This window comes from Plutella xylostella, chromosome Z (genome assembly GCF_932276165.1).
Source record: "Plutella xylostella chromosome Z, ilPluXylo3.1, whole genome shotgun sequence".
NCBI classification, from domain to species: Eukaryota; Metazoa; Arthropoda; class Insecta; order Lepidoptera; family Plutellidae; genus Plutella; species Plutella xylostella.
The window spans coordinates 4,364,229-4,384,983 of NC_064012.1; the positions used below are offsets into that span (position 1 = coordinate 4,364,229).

The 20,755-nt window shown below is 36.1% G+C and overlaps 1 protein-coding gene across 1 annotated transcript in view; it reads left to right on the top strand.

The window, feature by feature from the left end:
- The first annotated feature begins 13,477 nt into the window (after positions 1 to 13,477).
- LOC105381155 (dynein axonemal heavy chain 5) overlaps positions 13,478 to 20,755 on the top strand; it is an 84,747-nt gene continuing 77,469 nt past the window's right edge. Inside the window, exons 1-4 of the mRNA XM_048632847.1 lie at positions 13,478 to 13,611; positions 13,916 to 14,190; positions 16,668 to 16,852; positions 17,186 to 17,346. Coding sequence (XP_048488804.1) covers positions 13,516 to 13,611; positions 13,916 to 14,190; positions 16,668 to 16,852; positions 17,186 to 17,346 — 717 coding nt within the window. The 5' untranslated portion in view covers positions 13,478 to 13,515. The remainder of the gene's footprint in view (positions 13,612 to 13,915; positions 14,191 to 16,667; positions 16,853 to 17,185; positions 17,347 to 20,755) is intronic.

The window sequence follows — 20,755 nt, forward strand, 5'->3', positions numbered from 1 at the left end:
TCAGCGGGCACAGACACCGTTGCAATTTATTTTCGGTTTGGACAGGTAGAAAATAAATAGTAACTACTACAGAAAATTGTCTTCGTGAATCACGAAAGCGATTGTAGCTTATTTTGAATGTAATGTTTAATCAAATCAAGTTGTAAAAGGACGATTTTCTTGGGACTACTTTGATTATAATTACTTTGAGGTATTTAACCAGATTTTGGCTTGATGATAGCCTTAGCCTTAGATTAAAAGCTTTTATGAAAACGACAGAAGTCTGAAATGTAAAGCTCATCGGTATCATAAATTAAATTATGTCATGAATAGAGAAGATAGAAAAGTAAGATAACAGTGTAGTTGCTCTAATGAATATAATGAGATTTAACAATTTGATAGTAATATTTGCCCTCAGCGACTGGCTGCTATAGAGTGTTTAGTCTATATTTTATAGAAAGGTCATGTATACTGACTCATCACTAAATCTCAGAAACTACAAGTGCTAGGAGTCTGTAATTTTGTACGAGAGTTTCTTTTAGGACTTAGGTGCTCACTAAGACGAGATTTTGCGAAATTCAACCCCTAAGGGGGTAAAAAGGGGTGTCAATGTTGCGTATTTTGAAACTATACAAGGCCAGAACGCACCCATAGTGTACTAGCACTGTATAGTTTCAAGTGAAAAAAATAATATTTTACTTGAAAATATACACGATTTGTGCGTACTAATCGCGTATACTTTCAAGTTGGGATTTACTGAACCGTTCTTGAAAATATACATTGCTATTACGCACATTGCTTGATTGGCGTAATTGTCGCATATAATTTATACCTACATGCTGATTCTGATTTACTTAACTATTTCGGTAAATGTACATGACTACAATTTACTTGTTCTGCCTGTCATACCTATAGAATGTTTTAATAAATAAAGATGAACAAGCTCTAATTTGATTGATAGATTGATATTTATAGCAATCATACTTGCAAGTAAGAATACCAATGTCTTATTATTTATATGAATTAATAATAATACCTACTACACTTACGAGCAATAAAAAAGTTCCAGTGACGATAGCTCCTGAACGGAAAAGACTAGCTTAATGACGCTGCCGTCGGTAATATTAAAGTACATTTAACAGCGCTTCAAAATATTATTATAACCAACTAAAAACGTAAATTTTGATCAAATTCTAAATGTTTTAAAAAATTGGGGTCTTTTGGTGTCGAATTTTTGCTACTTGGACTTGCTCGTGAGTGTAGTAGGTATTACCCTATAGACCTATTACAGACGTATTTTTCATCAATTTTTTAATTTACCACACACAATAATTATCTTTTATGAATTGTTCTACACCCTTTTCCGAGACAATTTTTACTATTTAATTTAAATCAATTTACTTTTCAACTGTACGATGTAAACAAAAAACACGTTACGAAAACAATGCCAATGTTTGATGATGATGTAATGTTTAGAAAGCAATAGACTTATTACTATTTCGCATGAAAGAAAGAGAGAGCAACAATTTAAAATTGCTACCTGGTAACTAATCACGTATAGTTTCAAGTGCTCGCATTGCCGCTTGGCACTTGAAAATATACACGATTAGTACGCAGTGGTAACTGCTGCAGTATATTTTCAAGCCATAATTTTGGCCCAACTTACTTGAAAATATACGCGATTAGTGCGTAATGGCCTTGTATACTTTCAAGTAAATCATGGCACCATTTTAATTTGAAAATATACGCGAGCAGTCCCAACCTCTGCGTTCTGGCCTTGTATAGTTTCAAAACACGCGTCAATGTTTGTTTGAAATTTCAAAAGTTTTAATAGTAGGGTTTTGAAATTTGGAAGGCACCGTAGATGTGCACTAAAAAAGGGGTTTTACCCAAATTCCTAGGGGTACGGGAATTAATGCGGGAAAAATATATTTTTTATGAAAAACCTAAACCGCTTAAGTTAGACGCTTGAAATGATATTGCAAAATTCCCACGGGTACGGGAGTTAGCGGGAAAAAAGATTTTTTTGTGAAATAACGATAAATATTCCATGAGAGTTTGCAAGTAGGTTAGTTATGCCACTTAAAGCCTCTAAACGCTGTTCGATAAAACTGAAAGCTTAGAATCATCAGAATATACGGGCATATTTTTATTTTTAATCTTTTAATGCGAAGTGAATCTAGCGGGAAATGCTAGTTTAAAAAAAATATATAAGTAATGATAAAAAACAAATATATTTTTAATGTGAAAGGGACTTGATAGGCTTCCATAGGACATAATGCTAATTTACTTTGCTCTCCTGTCCTTGAAAAGTCTGCTGAAGACTTGTGAACGTAAGTTTTTCAATTGCAGAGACGCCACTGAAACTTAAATTAAAATTTATATCCGTAGGGAATGAAAATGAAGAGCTGGAGAGACGTTAGATTAGAGCTTCTTGTATTAAAAAAAGTCTTAATACTATTACCCCCTTATTCATAAAAAAGTTACTGGACGCTTTAGCTAATGAACTGTTTTGTCTCTCTCTGACAGAGAACAATTTGATCTCTGACTGGGTTAATTTATATTGGATGCACCCATACGCCTTGGGTTCTCGGAGTGTTCATGAAATATAATTCATATGTAGGTTAGGTACTACTTATTGGAAAGCTCCGCGAATCTCCTAAATGCACTAGGTTTACTTCAGGGTCACATGGCTTCAAAAGGTATTATTTCCCGTAGAAATTCAGAGTAATAATATTTCACGTCCCATAAGTGAGGGTCTAGACGACTGCAATAGCAATGCAAACTGCAAACCAACTACTAAGTCCGAGTTCACACGACTGCACGCCGACTGCAATTGAACTGCAATCGGACTTCGCGTTTGGTTTGCAGTCCTATTGCAGTCGGGTCAACTGCATTCAAATTACACCTGAACTGCAATTTGCAGTTGGATTGCAGTTGAAATGCGGTCCGTCTGTCTAGACCCTAAGCAAGCTAAAGAAATACAACGACGATGTTTATGTCTTTCAAATAAGATAGGAACACTAACTGCAACATTCAGCTGTGTTTGTGTGTGCTGTTGTATTGATGATAGTGTCAGTTTTAATTCTGTTTATATGTAGATAGATAAAGCCTATCATTATTCTTGTATTTTATGACAGATATAAAAAATACGATTACAAATTTTAATATAAATTATTTCACCACTTGACATTTGCTCCTTTGTCTATTTAGTACCTATCTGAGATAAAAAAAATACACTTTAGTTGTGGATGTGTAACCTAAAGTACATTACACCCTACACCCCACATTCAAAAACGGCGATACGGCTCGCGACCAAACACGTTAGTACAAATGTACATTGCATGCGAGACGTCTCTGACTATGCCTTCGGGGATTACAGTAAGACATGTGTGTGTAGGTACATCAAATGTACATACATAAGTATTATGTAGTACTTATACAGGGTGGCCCAAAGAGTGACGTCCAAAGGAAAATGTTTGATTCCTTAGGTCAAGGGGTAGCCAAATCACCCCCGTGTATGTTCAGCAATTTTTAGTAGTTTAGGAGTTATGATTTTTTTAACAAATTTTCTACGAAAATCGACCTCAGTGGATCAATTATGTTTTATTATTTTTTTGGATAACTTTTTTAAATTATTTTTTATTTTTGTGTCATCCTCTTAAGTTGTTCTTTTAACCATAAAAGTTTCAGCTTCCTAGCTGTAATGTAAGTTAGTTATTTTTATATCGAGAGTTCAAATTATATCATCGAGCTAGACTGCTCTGAATTTTCAACTTGAAATTAAAAATTGAACTAGATATTCTCATGGTCCCCTATTAATTTTAAAAACTCCGCAAGGTTCCAATATAACATAAAAATAAAAATAAACTATTGCTTAATGGGGTATTATTTGCAGAAAACAGCCTTCAAAGGTACTTGGGTGGAAATTACCTAATTAGTAAATTGTTTCAGAAAGTTGAAAGATTCCTGTAATGTCATTACTAAAGACTAATTCAGTTAGAAAATGTATCAAATTAAAGGGAAAATAAAATTATTTACTATTATTTTTTATTTAAGTTACATTTTTTAATGTAAATTCTTAGTAAAATATTTATGTCTGAGTTGTAAGATTTATGAGATAATTGTATTATTAATAATAAATAAATAAACTCAAATAATTCTTTTACAAATTTACTCACAATAAATTTTCAAAATGGCGACCTCCCACTAATACACTACCTACATCTACGCAAGAAATTTTCTTTAAGTCAAAAAAGTGACAAATGTAAAAAATATGACATCTGTCAAAAAGTTAAACATGTCAAAAAAGTAACTTTTCTCAAAAATGTGACATCTGTCAAAAAGTGACATCTGAATGAAACAGAGAAGCCTTAGTAATGACATTACAATTAGTCCTTAGTAATGACAACAGGAATCTTTCAACTTTCTGAAACAATTTACTAATTAGGTAATTTCCACCCAAGTAGGTACCTTTGAAGGCTGTTTTCTGCAAATAATACCCCATTAAGCAATAGTTTATTTTTATTTTAATGTTATATTGGAACCTTGCGGAGTTTTTAAAATTAATAAGGGACCATGAGAATATCTATTTCAATTTTTAATTTCAAGTAGAAAATTCAGAGCAGTCTAGCTCGATGATATAATTTGAACTTTCGACATAAAAATAACTAACTTACATTACAGCTAGGAAGCTGAAACTTTTATGGTTAAAAGAACAACTTAAGAGGATGACACAAAAATAAAAAACAATTTAAAAAAGTTATCCAAAAAAATAATAAAACATAATTGATCCACTGAGGTCGATTTTCGTAGAAAATTTGTTAAAAAAATCATAACTCCTAAACTACTAAAAATTGCTGAACATACATGGGGGTGATTTGGCTACCCCTTGACCTAAGGAATCAAACATTTTCCTTTGGACGTCACTCTTTGGGCCACCCTGTATAGTTATACTCTTAATTCTATACAAAACAGGCATCTGTTAATAAAATAATATGCATAGATATACCGTTTACTTTGTAGGTCGAACTTCCCGTAATCTTCTCTCATGTCGTCGGATTTTTATTTAATCACATAATATTATTATGTACCTATATACATAGAACACATTAACTACTTATTGCGTTATAGGGAGACTAACGAACTGCAATTGATGTTCGTATCAATATAGGTCATACAATTTTATTTTACTTGATTGCCTATAGATAACGGTAATTTATTTTGATTTCGATTACTTTTAGGTATTTTATTGCCATTTATCTTCCTAATGATATTGATGGAAACACCATATAAAACATCAAGTAGGTATATGTATACCAACATCTGAAAACAAACTAGGATTTATAGTTTTGCCATTGCAAAGCTTGCATGTGTGAAATGACGGAATGAAATAAAGAAACAAAAGTTCGCGATATACGAAGCTGCACGCTTGCCCAAATGCACACCTCCATCGATGAACGTAATTACCTGCCTGTAGGGGTGAATGGGGCCCACCCCTAGGGGCTAAACACCTACAAAGTTTTGTCGATATATTACTGTTGTGTTTTGACACCATAAGATGTTTTAACACATACTAAGACGCGTCGTTTCGTCGAATAAAGCCCGTTTTGGTGAAACGAATAGGCATGAAGAAGTGCAGTGTGAAAGACAAGACAGATGCAAGACAGTTGTTTGAGAATCAGTTGTGTTATGCGTTCGCCAAGTTTGATAACATGGACGAAGACGAGGACTCGCCAGAGGTACCTTTTACTAGTTTTGTTTCTAAAATTCAGTAACAGAATTTTGTAGTAGCATGTGAAGTATTAAGAAGTCTCAACTTTAGTAAATTTTCCATAAAAGTGGTGAAGAGAATTTTCATGACACTTATTGCTTCCGTTGCGTGTTATTTCGGCGTGTTAAGACATGCGACATAATTTTATTTATCTTTAAAGTATTTGTAGAAGTATTAAATTTTCATAGAATTCATCTTTTAGCTCGTCACGCCACGACATCAGTCCACAGGCAGCCATTGTTGTTAAACATGAATTGACAGAGTTAATTAAAATTTTATAATTACGATGTTGACAATGGAAGCGATTCTGAAGGCACCATAATAATTATTTTTAATCATTCCAATATACATATCTATATAACCATATTATTTAACTTTTGATAGATAACACTCGTGAAGTATAACTATTATGTTCCGAAAAAAAAATACATAATATTATACTTCATGATGTTTTCAATTATTAAGTGGGCGCTTACCCACTTAATAATTCGCCATTCGTAATTAATGACCACTCACCACAGCCTATAAAACCATTAATTCATCGGTTTTGATTATCTCGTACCTCTGATTAAAACGAATTTTTCGCTGAAAATTATAAATCCAACATTGAAATGGTTTACACAGTAGGTAATTATAGATAGTACGTGTATGTTACTTAAATACAATGTAAGTTCATACCTATGTAATTACTACATTTTTCCTAACTGTATTAAAATGAGGAAAAATATGTCAGGAATTTAAGGATCCAATAAAAACCAATAAAGTATAAAAAGTTATGGTAACGATCGTGGAACTATTCTCATTAAATTACATACCTACCATTATTTTAGTTAAGTACGTAGGTAAGTAAGTTTTTTGGTCGGTTCTGCTGGTTTTGGCTAAAATACTTATGTACGTTATTGTAAACATCCAACGTCCAACTACTAGCACAAAAAACAACAGATCATCAAAACACACATAACCTAAGCTAAGTACGTATGTTCTATCCGTATTTCTTTTGTTTTTTGTTTTGCTCGTCATGTATGTTCTATGCAACCACATTATTATGTCCTACATCTACAGCGCAAACAATATGTCGGGAAACCTTTGGATGCGTTTTGTAGTTGACATTCCACAATCCGCCTGACGATAGATAGGAGCATATAATCCGCCTAGGCGTTTCTTAAATAGGTGTTTAGTATGTAGCAGTCTTCCTTGAACTTTTGTGTAAACTGGTGATACCAGCCATTTGACCCAAATCATTAAACGAAATGAAGTAGTTAATAATAAAATATAATGTATATCTATTTTGAAATTTTCCATTTCCTTTCTATAATGTAATTTTTCATTTTGATAGAATCTTGTTTACAGAAAACTTGTTTCCGTTCCATTTACGTTGCAGTAAATATCTTCTTTTCCTTTGAGAAACTCTATATTTCTGGACTTAAAATAGCTTTATAGAGGGAAATAGAATTTTCTATTCAGAATTCTATTGAGAAAAATGTAGAAAATCCTATTTCCCGTGCAAAGAGCACGACCGACGCCCACGCCCGGCGCCCGCGCCCTCGCATCTGATGAGATTTTGTCAAAGCGCGAGCAAGTTATTATTCCGAGGATTTTGTGCAAAGTGCAATTTCCTTATTTCCCATCTTTCCAAGTCGCCGTTCGTGCGATTTATTTACTAAGTGTACTTATTGCATTGAATGGTGGAATTAATACCCAGCTCACATATTCCATTCCGCTGTATTTACTGTGTATATTTTCTTTGAATAGTGGAAATAAAATTGAAATGGAGTTTCTACAGGCTTAATAGAATTTTCTAGTCTCTCAATTAACATGCTAATTTTTGCCACGGTTTTTTAACCTCTGACTGAAAAAGTGTGTCGGAGTACATGTGTATATTTGTATCGGTCAGTATCGTATAGGTAATGGGACATTTTATCAAAATCGGCTTATATACCCGTTCAAAAGTTATGCGACTTTTAGGCCTTGTTTCACAATGTCTGGTTAGTGGCTACATGTGACATAAAATACATTCTGTCACTGTCAAAAAAATTATAAGAGAGAGTGACAGCACGTATTTTATCTCACAGGTAGCCACTATCCAGACATTGTGAAACAAGGCCTAAAAGTCGCATAACTTTTGAACGGGTATATGTATATGCCGATTTTGATAAAATGTCCCATTACCTATACGATACTGACCGATACAGTTAGTGTAGAATGTCTGTGGTTTTTAACGTTACAGATCACTTAAATGTAATAAATTCAACTTATAGAAATAAATCAGATATAACTACTTATAGGTATTACCTACCCTACTGTGGAATATAACAGAAAAAAAGTCACAATAATATATTGCACGTCTAACTATCAAGGAACCCTAGAAAATCGCGAATTAGCCTCCATATCAGTAGTCAGTAAAGGGGAAGGCATTATTATCTGATATTGACTTAATGCAAATCAGTAGTTTGGGGTAACAGACTTACATAATGTAGTCGTACGTGGATCCATATAAAAATGCGTCAGTCAAAAAAATTGTGTGCACAAAACGACATGTTCCGTATATTGCCTTGTGGGATGTATTAGAATGTTTTGCAAATTGGAGAACTATGTGCGATCAGGTAATTAATTGTTTCTGATTTGTGATTGTGATGAAAGTTTTATTAGGGTAGGTTAGGTATATTAGATATTGATTTCCTGTTTTAAAATATAATTTATATCCATTACTGTGCTAATTTTTCAGTAGCCAGATAAAAGTTATGAGGTGAATATTTTTTGTAGGTATTAGACAGTGGCAGCAACAATTTTATTCATCAGATAATATTTATCTGACTATTGAAAATTCTGCCCTTAATCGGCTAGATCTGAAGTTCACAGTTCAATTAGTGATATCGTATTTACAATAACAGTAAACTCACTCGTTTGTAATTATTTCTTCTCGTTAAATTACTGTTGCATCGTTTATTAAGTCGGCTGTGCTACGATTCAATTAGATGGAACTAGTAAAAAGTACTCGGAAGTTCCATCAATTGAACTACTTACTAAGAATAGAGGGTCTCTAGTCGGAGCTGGTAATTACAAGAGCGCATATACACGGTGTCCAAAAAAGAGTGGACCAACGGAAGGCTGCAGAAAACCATTTATTTTCTAAGCTGAGTGGTCTGTCAGATAATAATTATGCTGCTTTTGATTGTTTATACTTATTCGACGACCGAATGCTGTAGTGGTTAGTGACCGTGACTGCTAAGCCGAAGGTCCCGGGTTCGAACCCGGCTGGGGCAGATATTTCTTTAAAAACAGATATTTGTACTCGGGTTTTGGATTTTGATATTTATAAATAATATGTATCTATCTATGTATTTGTGTAGATATATCAGCTGTCCGATACCCATATTCCAGGTGTGAGATGTGCCCACATATTATTATTATAATACTTTTTCTTAGGCTCAACTCATACTGCCGCAGAGTCGAAGCGACGCGACGCGTCATATTTTTCTGCTTATAGCATATTCGCCTCTATTGTGTCATTATTTAAGTACAAATTTCGGCTATATGTATAAATTTCGCTTCGTCACTTGGCTGGAGTCCAGCGTTTACGCATATAATTTACGCTTGGCTTCGATTTTCAGTCCTATTGGAGGTTAATTCCCTATCTCACGGGCGTAATCCAATTATTATTATTATATATCCCTACTTCATGCAGGAATATATTTATTTATAAAATAAACTAACAGTCCAAAAAAGAAACTGCGAATATAACATGTTAATACGACATGTAAAAATGTCTACAGTTGGCTATCGGGAGCATGACTACTGAGTACTGTGTGCCATATCCAAACTTTTTAAATATACTATTTTGCTAATTCTAATGAATTACAAGCATACCACACAGGCAATATTTTGAATTTTCACACAACTGATGATATAATACCGATTAGTACTAAGGTACAAAGCGCCCTTTTCCGAACGGAGAGTAGTTTCTAAAATATTGACGTTCATATTTTTATTTTTTTACGATTTAAATTATGTAAGTACTTACTGAAAATAAAATAAATTATACATAGTACCTAGATAAAGTAAAGTAAGTACTTATTAAAAATATATGACAACTTTGTTTAATTGATTTACCTTTTGTTACCAATAATGATATTTTGTATTTATTTTATTGTATTTATACCGGTTTAGTTAGTCCAAAATCCTTTATTAATTTAAAATAGCTCCAAATACAGTAGGGTGTACACTAAATTACATGTAATTATATTATTATTTTCGTAGTACTCAAGTAGTAGAAACAAAGTACATGGATAAATAAAGTTTAAAAATATCCGTATATGTTCCAAAATCCATTGATAGCACAGTATGTACATACATTATTATATTATTATTATAAGTACATACATAAATAAAGTTTAAATATATCCGTATATGTTCCAAAATCCATTGATAGCACAATATGTACATACATTATTATATTATTATTATAAGTACATACATAAATAAAGTTTAAATATATCCGTATATGTTCCAAAATCCATTGATAGCACAATATGTACATACATTATTATATTATTATTATAAGTACATACATAAATAAAGTTTAAATATATCCGTATATGTTCCAAAATCCATTGATAGCACAGTATGTACATATATCCATATGTTTTCTTTTCTATTTAGCTCATATCCCAGAATTTTTCTATGCATATTTTCCTCTTTCCGTGCAAAGTGTCCATAAATCTAAAGTTTACTTCGTTTTGACGGCACAAAGATTGTATCATGTTCGTAAGAGCATCAGAATACTAAGTTTATGTGTGTGTGGCATTCTTTTGTGTCATGTTCGGGGTCGAAGGTTTCTTTACACGCATTCTATAGTTTTTTTTCGTCTAGCTGGTACGTAGCCGATCCTATTTCAGTTCGAGCCTGTTATTGGCTAACTGAGTGCGAACTTTGTCACATAGAAAACGCGGGAGGTGTAACGAAGGAAATCCTGTAGTAAGGTTAAACGGCATAAGGTAGAGTTCATTTGTTATTAGTTTTCGTCGAGATGTGGTGCGATAAAAACATAACAGGTTGCAATAATGTGAAGATGGATATGTCGATTGTTGGGAGGGCTATCAATAATTTCGTGAGTATATTATATTCCTTGCCCTGAAAGACTCGGTCAACTATATAATGCATTGCTCATAACTATTATTGACTATTTATTATGTAAAAAATATGTAAATACAATTTAATTATCTGTTCGACTGTAAAAAAAAAGATATACTTAAGGCATTTTTATATTTATGTATATTCATCAACTTGATGAATAGTTTTTTTTTATCAATGCTTTGCTGTAAATAGCATGATTGTTTAGCACTCTGTATAATATGCAATATATTTTTAACCTTTTATCTTCTAATTAGCGTCAAGGGCCACTGAAAAAGGTAAATATTAAAATATGTAACATATTTTATTTACACACGTATAATACCATGTATTTTTAGACATAATGTTCGTCTCTATTTTCGTAATCACTGTGTGTAACTATACTTTTACTGTACTATAGTAAATAATATATTATTATGGGAAATTGGTATCGCCAAGAGTGATCAAAATGCAGGCATACATTTTAATAGGCTGCACCGATACCGATATTCATAGCTGAAACTCATTTTTGGTATAGACGCAATCAGGATTAATTCATAATTGTTGATCATAGAGCTGCTAGATCCGTATCTCATCACAAAATAAACCTCTGTAATCCCTTTAATTATTATTTTCTGTATATCGTGATTATTTAGGTGTGAACAAGGCTTAATAATATGTGCCCGTAACGTAATACCTAGTTTAAAATATAATTCAGCTCTTACCCATCAAACATTTTTGTATTATAAAATATGCTTTTTTATACTCTATGTATTTTAGTATAATTTATTTTATGGTCGTGTACCTATATAGACAACACCTATACCTATACAGACAACAAGAAAGAACACAAAACTACAATCACTCCAAAAGCAATTTTCTAATAGGTACTAGGTACCGGCCTTGTACTAGCACTACAAAGGTAACCTAACGCACAATATCAAACCGTATTTGGCATTACAAAAAATATCTAGATTATAGGTACTAGGTCATGGTGAATTTGCATTCTAAAGAATCCTTGTAAAAAGTAAGTTTTTTGGAAAGTGTTCTCAGGTATTAGATTTCTAATTGAAGATCCCACCATTTTGAATATTATTTTAAGTTTATATGGTTAGATGATATCAGTAATTATCCTTACTGTGTTCGTGATGAAGCGTCATTGTCTATAATACCGTTTTACTAGGAAGCCATTGGTTCTAATTTACGCAAAATTTATTCAAAACCAACCAATTATTAATATTAGCCGAGTTCGTTGTTAAATTCGTCAATTCTAAAACCATGGCATTTCGTGTTGACAACTCTTGGCTCACAATCGTTCGACTTTGCTTTAATTTAAAGAGTTTACTTGTGCTTTTTAATTTTTAAAATTTTAATAAAAAAAACTTAGTTCAAGTAAAATAACAGAACCCTAAAAACCAACTATGGAGGAAGATGAAGAATTCGATGTTTTGGAATGGTTACAGGTAGGATTAAAATAATACGATGAAGCGTGAAGGAAGCCTGGAGGCATAGCTGTTTGAGATAAGCCAACCAAATGTAAATATTGATCTTTATCGTTTCTGTTCATTTACTCATTTGTAGAGGTAGTCTATTCTATAATATGTAATCAACTTATCTGCATATATAGGTATGTGTTGTCGTTAGAGTTGGCTATTAATACACGCACGGGCAATGACAAGGTTCCACTGAGAAAAGCACCAAATTATTCCTAAACAACTGAAAAGGCTAGCTTAATGACGCCTTCTGCGACATTGAAGTACATTTAACAGAGTATCAGGATATTATCTACTAAAAACGGTAATATTTCGTTGAAATTTCTACTGTTGCGTTTCATATGAGAATAGCTGTATACCTACTGCATTGACGGACTGTACTGCCTTGTTTATTGCTGGTTCTGGCATATTGATATTCTGCTCCCTCCCCATACTAATTATGGTATCCAATACAAATCATAGACAAAGACAGTATGTATTGTCTGGCTGCCGTGACTGTTGTTACAAAGAGCTAGTGCGCCGTGCCGCCCCCACGACTGCTCTAATGAATCCCCCTTGTCAGTCCAACTCATTTGCATATCACTATCATTGTTGCGCGTTCCAACTAGTGCCTTTGTCGCCTCATTGCCGAAAATACACTCGAAGCGACCTGCTTGTGAAATCAATTTCAAAGTAAACACAAAATTATAGGAGATTCAGCGTTGACACGCGAATTTCACAGAAGTGTATATGAAGGGTTATTCAGTCGATATAATGCGCGGTTGCAGCCAATTCCGTGTACTCGGCAGCATTGACGGCCTTTGAGAGAGTCGCGATTAATCGGGCGATTGCTGCGTTCGATGGCTGGCCAGTTTTGACGTGCGTTCAGGGTAGGCTGGTAAGGTCAGCATGTTCGTGTGTGGTCTAAGAGCTGGCTCCAGCGAGGAGGAGGAGGAGGAAGATGTCATGGATATACTGCAGGTTCGATACCTCTGAGTTGTAATTCTCACTCTATTGGGTATGACTTGTCGATTGCAATAAATCAAGAGTTCCTACAAATAGGAGTAAAGGCGTTTCGTAGTGACTATCAATTCTGAGTTACAGAAACACTTCTTTTAACAAATATTGAAATGCCTTTAGAAAAGAAGAGAAGAATGCGAGCGCAAAGCCCGGAGGGGGGAGATGGACCCCCGGCTGGAGTTCACCTTCCAGCTACTCATAGACGGGACCGGCCTGCCGCGCCACGCCATCATGGACCACGTGTTCGAGGGAAACATGGTACGTATCCGCTCGTATCTTGCACCAAAAACGAACCCTTTGCTGTGTCAAAAGCTTTGTGAAATTCCTAAAGTCCATCCTCAGACCAACTACAAAGTCCAGTCCATCGCTTTGTTGTGTTCGGAATTTCAAAGTCAAATGCTTTTGTTCATCGTATAAATATAAAATTTCCTGATCAAAGTCAGGTCAGCAGCAGCTGGGCTCCTTTTGTCTTTGGAGAAGTTCGGAGGCAAGAAACTATTTAGCATTTTTTTCAAAATATCCCTTAAAACTTGGTACTCAATGAAACCATGTTTCCCGGCAGCTGGACGACATCAACCAGCTGTTCCTCCCACACATGAGGAACAAGCTGCTGTGGTACTACCAGGAAGTGGAAGAGGTGGTGGAGCCGAAGCCCGCGCCCGAAGGCAGCAAGCCGCGGGCACAGGGGCAGGGCAAGCAGCCGCCGCCGCAGACCGTGTGGAAGAAGAAACTCTTCCTGTCCGACGGCTGGGACGTCAAGTTCACCGGGATTTGTATCTACATGTTCCGCATCAATGTCAGCAAGCAACTGCCTGAGGAGGGCTTTCATAAGGATCTGTAAGTGTAGACTTCGAATATAATGCACCCGTATAGCACTGTTACTAGTTTTATTATTCTGTGCCTCAGGTATTTTTTGTTTTGTTGAAAATATTGATAGTCGGTTGAAATTATTACCTACTGAATCTACATGGTAGGTAATCCCCGAAGCGTAAGTTAGAGGTAACTCGCAAGTGAGCCACCTGATTTTAGCTGTACATTTGTACTCACGTGATACAATCACATCCAGAATCAAATAGATTCTGGGTACATGCAGGTTTCCTCTAGATGTTCCCCGTAAGAGTACAGTGAATACGAAATTGTACATAAATTCCATAGCAGGATTCGAGCCCACGGCCCCACAAATGAGAGCCGAGACCTCATACTCTGTAGATTATACATAGAATAGAATAGAATATTGCTTTATTGAACACCACATAAATCAGACATATACTTATAGACTAGAACTAATGTACAATAGGCGGCCTTATCGCTGAGAGCGATCTCTTACAGGCAACCTTATATATACGGAAACAAAGTGACAAATTAGAGGGCGGTATACCAATAATAACAAAATACATAAATATTTAGATACAATTTTGTGCAAACAAAAGCTTAGGGATTTGATGGATTTTGTTAAAAAGTTAAAAGCCATCTTTTACCTTTACGTAAGTTTGAATAATATAATCTGTTGCTATTCCCGGTAAACCCGTATAGAGGAAAGGATTTTCCGTGGAAATATTTTCGCTTATTATATTTTTCCCCGAATCCGTGAAATATTTGCAAAACATATTTTTCCCTGAAATCCTTAGTTAAAAGAAATTATATTTATTTTTTGGCTTTATATCCTGCTGATATTGTTAACGTAAAAGTTTGGTTCAATATTTGTTATTATTTCACGTAAAAACTACTGGAATTAAGTTTCAGATGTAGGGTTTTTTATACCAGGAGTTTTTACAGTATTTTAATTTACTTTAGGTACCTACCTAGTGGAAATTAATATTAAGTTTCTTATTAAAAAGTAGCAGTAAATATGCATAGTCAACTGTATTTTCCTTCCTTCGGGTCGCTCACTAATCAAATTTCATTCAATAAGGTAGGTTCGAGCAGCCTGCAAGATAATTACTTGTACGGTAACTTTAAACGAAGGCATAATAAGTACATATTTACGCGAATTTTGTTATAATATGTAGTGCACCACATGACATGCATGACATGCACAAGCATTATATCCAACGATATTTTATTACGAACTAGATGGAGTGTCGACAAATAACACCCCTCTTCTACCATTCAGCTCTTATTTTAAACTAGCTGTTCCCGCGCGCTTCGCTTCGCCTTAAAAAGTTTTCCCGTGGGAATTCCGGGATAAAAAATAGCCTATGTTCTTTCCCAGGGTCTAGACCTATGCATACCAAATTTCATTCAAATCCGTTGTAAGTTTTGGCGTGAAACAGACAGACAGACAGACACAGTTACTTTCGCATTTATAATATTAGTTAGGCAGCGTTCCCACTACGCCGGACCGGCAGATCTGCCGCGCCGGTAAATCTGCCGGAAGAGCTAGTGGCTGTACAATTTATATGAAGCTATTCACATTATCCCGGGTCCGGCATTTTTGCCGAGCCCGGCATTTCTACCGAACGTTTTGTCACTACGAATTGCCGGTAGAACGACCGGGCCCGGAGTAATGTGAACGAGTTTGTGCCGGTATCTGTCCCCCGCTCGCCCCGCTCGTGCTCCCCTCGCCCCTGGATGTAAAATGAAAAGCATGGAAAATCTTTCCCGTAAAATAGGGTGTACCCAATGTTTTCTTTTATTTTGCCTTCTAATAAGATACCACCACAACACAACAATTTCGTCGTCCATTGTGCGCGCAGGTCCAAATTCAACTGAGGACTGTCTGAATTTCTTCCGGGATCCGATGTAATGTGAACACTCTGTCCGGTGTCCGGTTTTCGGCAGATCTGCCGGTCCGGCGTAGTGGGAACGCTGCCTTAGGATTAGGATTATTTTGGCTAATTGACTCTTTTTTAAAGTAGGTCTAATATCATTAATAATTGCTCTATTAGACCAAAAAATACTCTAAAAGCAATGGAAAAGTTCCACCTGCCATTGCCGTTCCATATTATGTCACTGGAACTTTTTCAATGTTCGCGTGTATAACATTGCCGAATTAAATTATATGTCTCTTTTTGTCCGTATACTGTCGAAGAAAGACAGAAATACATTTAATGCCGATATAAGCCTTATTTTCCTTTGTGAAAACTGCAAAGCAGTGCATATCATACATTGGGGTCAGATGTCCGTGTGTGAGATGACCCAATACTCATGACACGTCCCCAGTTTCTACGGGATCCCGAACACTACCTTTGGGGTCGTATGTGTGAGATATTATTATTCTCATGATACCTACGTCCCCAGTTTCTACGGCATCCCGAACACTACCTTTGGGGTCGTATGTGTGAGAGATTATTATTCTCATGACACGTCCCCAGTTTCTGCGGCATCCTGAACGCGGCGCGAGTGGGTCTCGTGACGGCGGTGGAGCGCGTCATGGAGCACGTGTACATGGGAGCCCTGGCGCACCCCGGCGGCGACGCTGACGAGGACGAGGCGCGCTTCCCCATCGTCAAGAACCAGCTGTTGCCCGCGCTGCGCTCCTTCTGCAGCGCGCTCAAAGGTGAGGGCGCCCCACGCTACGTCATGTAGCGTTCCTAGCACGGGACAAAAGACGCGCAAAATCAGACCGGATAAAAACCTTGCGTCACGCTCGCTCAGCCTTGATTACGAGCGCGATGCCAGATTTTCTTCGCGTTTTTCTTCTTGTATGCATCGCCAATTATCTCCTTTTCTAGCGCCCTCAAAGGTTAGGGCGTCTCACGCTACATAGGTAAGCTTTTTGCATTGGACTCCATCTAATTCTCTACATAACATATCTGAACTTTACCTTGTATTTTTTTTTCATTTCATACGTCTTAAAACACTACACTCTAACAAATTATACCGTTTGCAGTTTGCGAAGACGTCTGCAACCAAGTGAACCTATTCGACGACGGACAGGCTCTCATGGCGAACGTAAAAGATCACTCTGAGCTGAAAGAGATGACGAAAAACGCGACCACCATCACCAACCTCGAAGACAGGGTTAATGAGTGGATCAAGAAGGTTATGGAGGTAAGAGACTGAAGGAAGCTTGGGTGATGTCGTATCAACGGTATGTTATACCTAATATTGTATGTTATGTATGATGTAGGATTAAACGCTAATCTGACTGTCTGTAGTGGTACTCTCGACGCGCAATCGATTGTGTCACGCTTGCCTTCGAGTCATTTGGCACTCTGGAACACGATGGTGGCGCCACCTTGCCTACCGTATTTGGTGGTTTTCGGGTGAACTAGTCTAAATTCGGTTACGATCGTTCGTTGGTACTCTTGACCGCCATTTTGACAGTTGTCAATATTGAACATACTGGATATACGCAATCGCTAAGGCAAGAAGAAAAAAGTAACTTTATTACTTGTATTTGTACTTGTGAGTGGCGATTTTGTGTGGTTTTTTGTGGTACTGGTATTTGAGACTAAAGGTGCTGTGTTATAGCTTATTTAGCGATTTTGCGCAATGCGCAGCGAAGAGATATTCGGAGGCTCAAAAATCAGCGGCGAATGGTGAGATATTTGGACGAAGCAGTGGAAATTGGACAGGCGGAGTTCGTCGATAATTACCGCCTCACAAAAGAACTTTTTGATGAACTATGTGGAGACATAGAGCCCAACTAAAAACGTCAATATTGTGATCAAATTCTAAATTTTCTAAGTGGAACTGTCTCTTTGCACGTGAGTTTATAATAATAATATACATATATACCTACTTTTCACTGTAACTAAATTAAATATAATGAGTTATCATACCTAAAATATTGTTATATGCATAATTTTAACTTCATAAGTAAACAAGAATGTAATATTGGACAATAAGAGCGGGCCTCTTCAAATACAGGTTTATACTTAACTGGAGAGTCCCAAACCCTGTAATGTACCACTTGTTTTTGTGAATAAAGAATTTATTTATAATTTATATAAAGAGCCCTTCATGAGGGACCCGACGAGGAGAAGCGACATCGCCAAGAGATATAGGGTAAATATATTGGGATTCTTTTTCTGGCATGTGGACTTGAATGTATAGTTACTTAATACCAACGTTTGTTTCAGATTTTGGTTGCATTATCTTTTTTTTTGCCACTGGGAGCTACTAAAGGCTGGTCGGTAACAACCACGGCACCCTGATGTCCCAGCAATCGTCAATAGTGTCATCACCACCCATCACGTCCCCACTGCTGGGGCACGGGTCTCCTTCCAATGAAGGAAGGGTTTAGGCTTAGTCCACCACGCTGGCCTAGTGCGGGTTGGTGGACCCCAACACAAGCAAGCTTGTGCTGAGAGAGTTTATTTATTTATTTGAAGACCAACAAATGATACACTTGTTACATACATCAAGGCTACATAAATAAAATACAGTACAGGTCTCTGACTAGGATTAACGACTGCTGGCGAAGCAGCAACCGGGACACACGGGTTAACGTGCCGTCCGAAGCACGGAAGCGTCCAGAAAAGAACCACTTGAAATTGGTCACCCATCCAATGGCTGACCGTGCCAGTTGTTGCTTAACCTCAGTGATCAGTTACGATCACTGAAGCCCGCTCGACTACAGACGCTTCGATAGTCTCAACTTGACACTATTCACGACAGTTTTTTGTTTTTTTTTCTCTTTCATTCATTCTTTTACAAAGTAGCTGTCAGAATTCAAAAAAGTTACTAACAATAGTAACCAAATTTTAAGTGAAACCAAATTGTAACCAAATAGACGTCAAGAGTACCAAATCTAACTTGAAATTGGTTCTGACTCGAGCACAATATTAACGCAATATGAATAACCGTCTTGCGTATCAAGAGTAGCAGTACTGATCCTTTTCACCGCGTTATAGGCCACCATAGGCTAGCTCTGGTATTTTTTATTACCGACAAGCTAAGAAAAAGAAGAGGCACAGTGCGTTACAGTGGTTTCATATCCGGCGGTATGTTGTGTTATCTCCAACCCGCCTGCCAAGCGTGTAGATTATGGGCATTACCTTCCAGTTTTGGAGGAGGCCTATGCCCTGCAGTGGATTATTACGAGCTGTGCGTTTTTTTTGCTTTTCTAGGATGATTTTTGGATAGATAAATGCAGTGGTTAGGTTTATGATGTTAACAGCCATATTCACTTCAGTCAATATTTGTCTACGTACGCGATGTAAGCTTTGAGCCGAGCTTCACTGAATCTACACACGCGGTATATGTGAACTAATGACAACCGCAAATATTGAAACGAGGAATTACGTGGGCAGAGGAGTATTTCTGTGCCTCGTATGTAGGGTTTACGCTATGTATTTATGATGTTGCATTGTGTATAAAAAGCAGCGCGTTTAGTATTTGATAAGCATACATAATTAGTTTAAAATCATGTTATTAATTAAAAAGTATGTCCCCACATATTATTATTATTATTATCACTTTTAAAAATAGTTCACATTGAAAAAAAAACAAACAAATGATAGAAAAAATATAAAAAGTATGTTATGTTGGATGCATAAATGAGCTATACTCACAATGTAAATACCCAATTCACGGAATATTCATGTTTCTCTGTAGTGGAGAAATACAATGTTTATCCGGCAAATTTACTTATTTCTCTTTGACGCTGGACAAATCAAATACAGTTAGAAAACTTTAACTTGGAAAATGGCGAACTAACTATGCGAAGGTACATAAAAGTACAAAGTGTACTTTAACTGTATCCTTCAGGGACACATGTCCGTGTTTATGTATGTTTTAGTGCTTTATGTGCAGTTTATTGGAACAGGCTGCGGCTATGAGAGGGCTGTAAATGTTTTCCTTTGGGCATCCGGCTGCAAATACGGCTGTAGCCAGTGCATTCACCCGACTGAGTTAAGCTTACTAGTTCAACCAGTCATTCAAGAGGTGTATCACAAGAATTCCTGAGTACAGTTAGCAATAAAGTTATATAACCCGAGCGCTATTTTAAGCTCCAATGAATAGGGGTTAAGGATAAATGATATAGTAACAACGCAATCTCATCTATTATTTGTATTACTTATTTCGTATTAATTTAACTTTTTTTGGGTTTTGGATTTTTTGAACTATATTGACATTTATAAAACACACGATCAATAAGAGAAAAATTATAATAAGTTGAAAAAAATATCGGTCTCTCTTGCCCTTGCCTTAAATATCACTTATAGATCACTCTTTGTTCTTGCGATTTAAAATTAACTCCATTAAAAACATTAAAAAAGCATTAAAGATATAATATATTTATTCCAAAACGGCGATATGGTTCGCAACCTATCACGTGAGTACAATAATGTGCTGCGAAAAGTCGGTGGCTCGCTTGTGAGCTACCCCTGACTACCCCTTCGGGGATTACAGTCGTGAGTGCATATGTATGTATATAATATATTTATGTATATACATACGGTTTCCTTTTCCGCTTCGCTTAGGGTCATCCATTTCACACAACAGGTTTCTT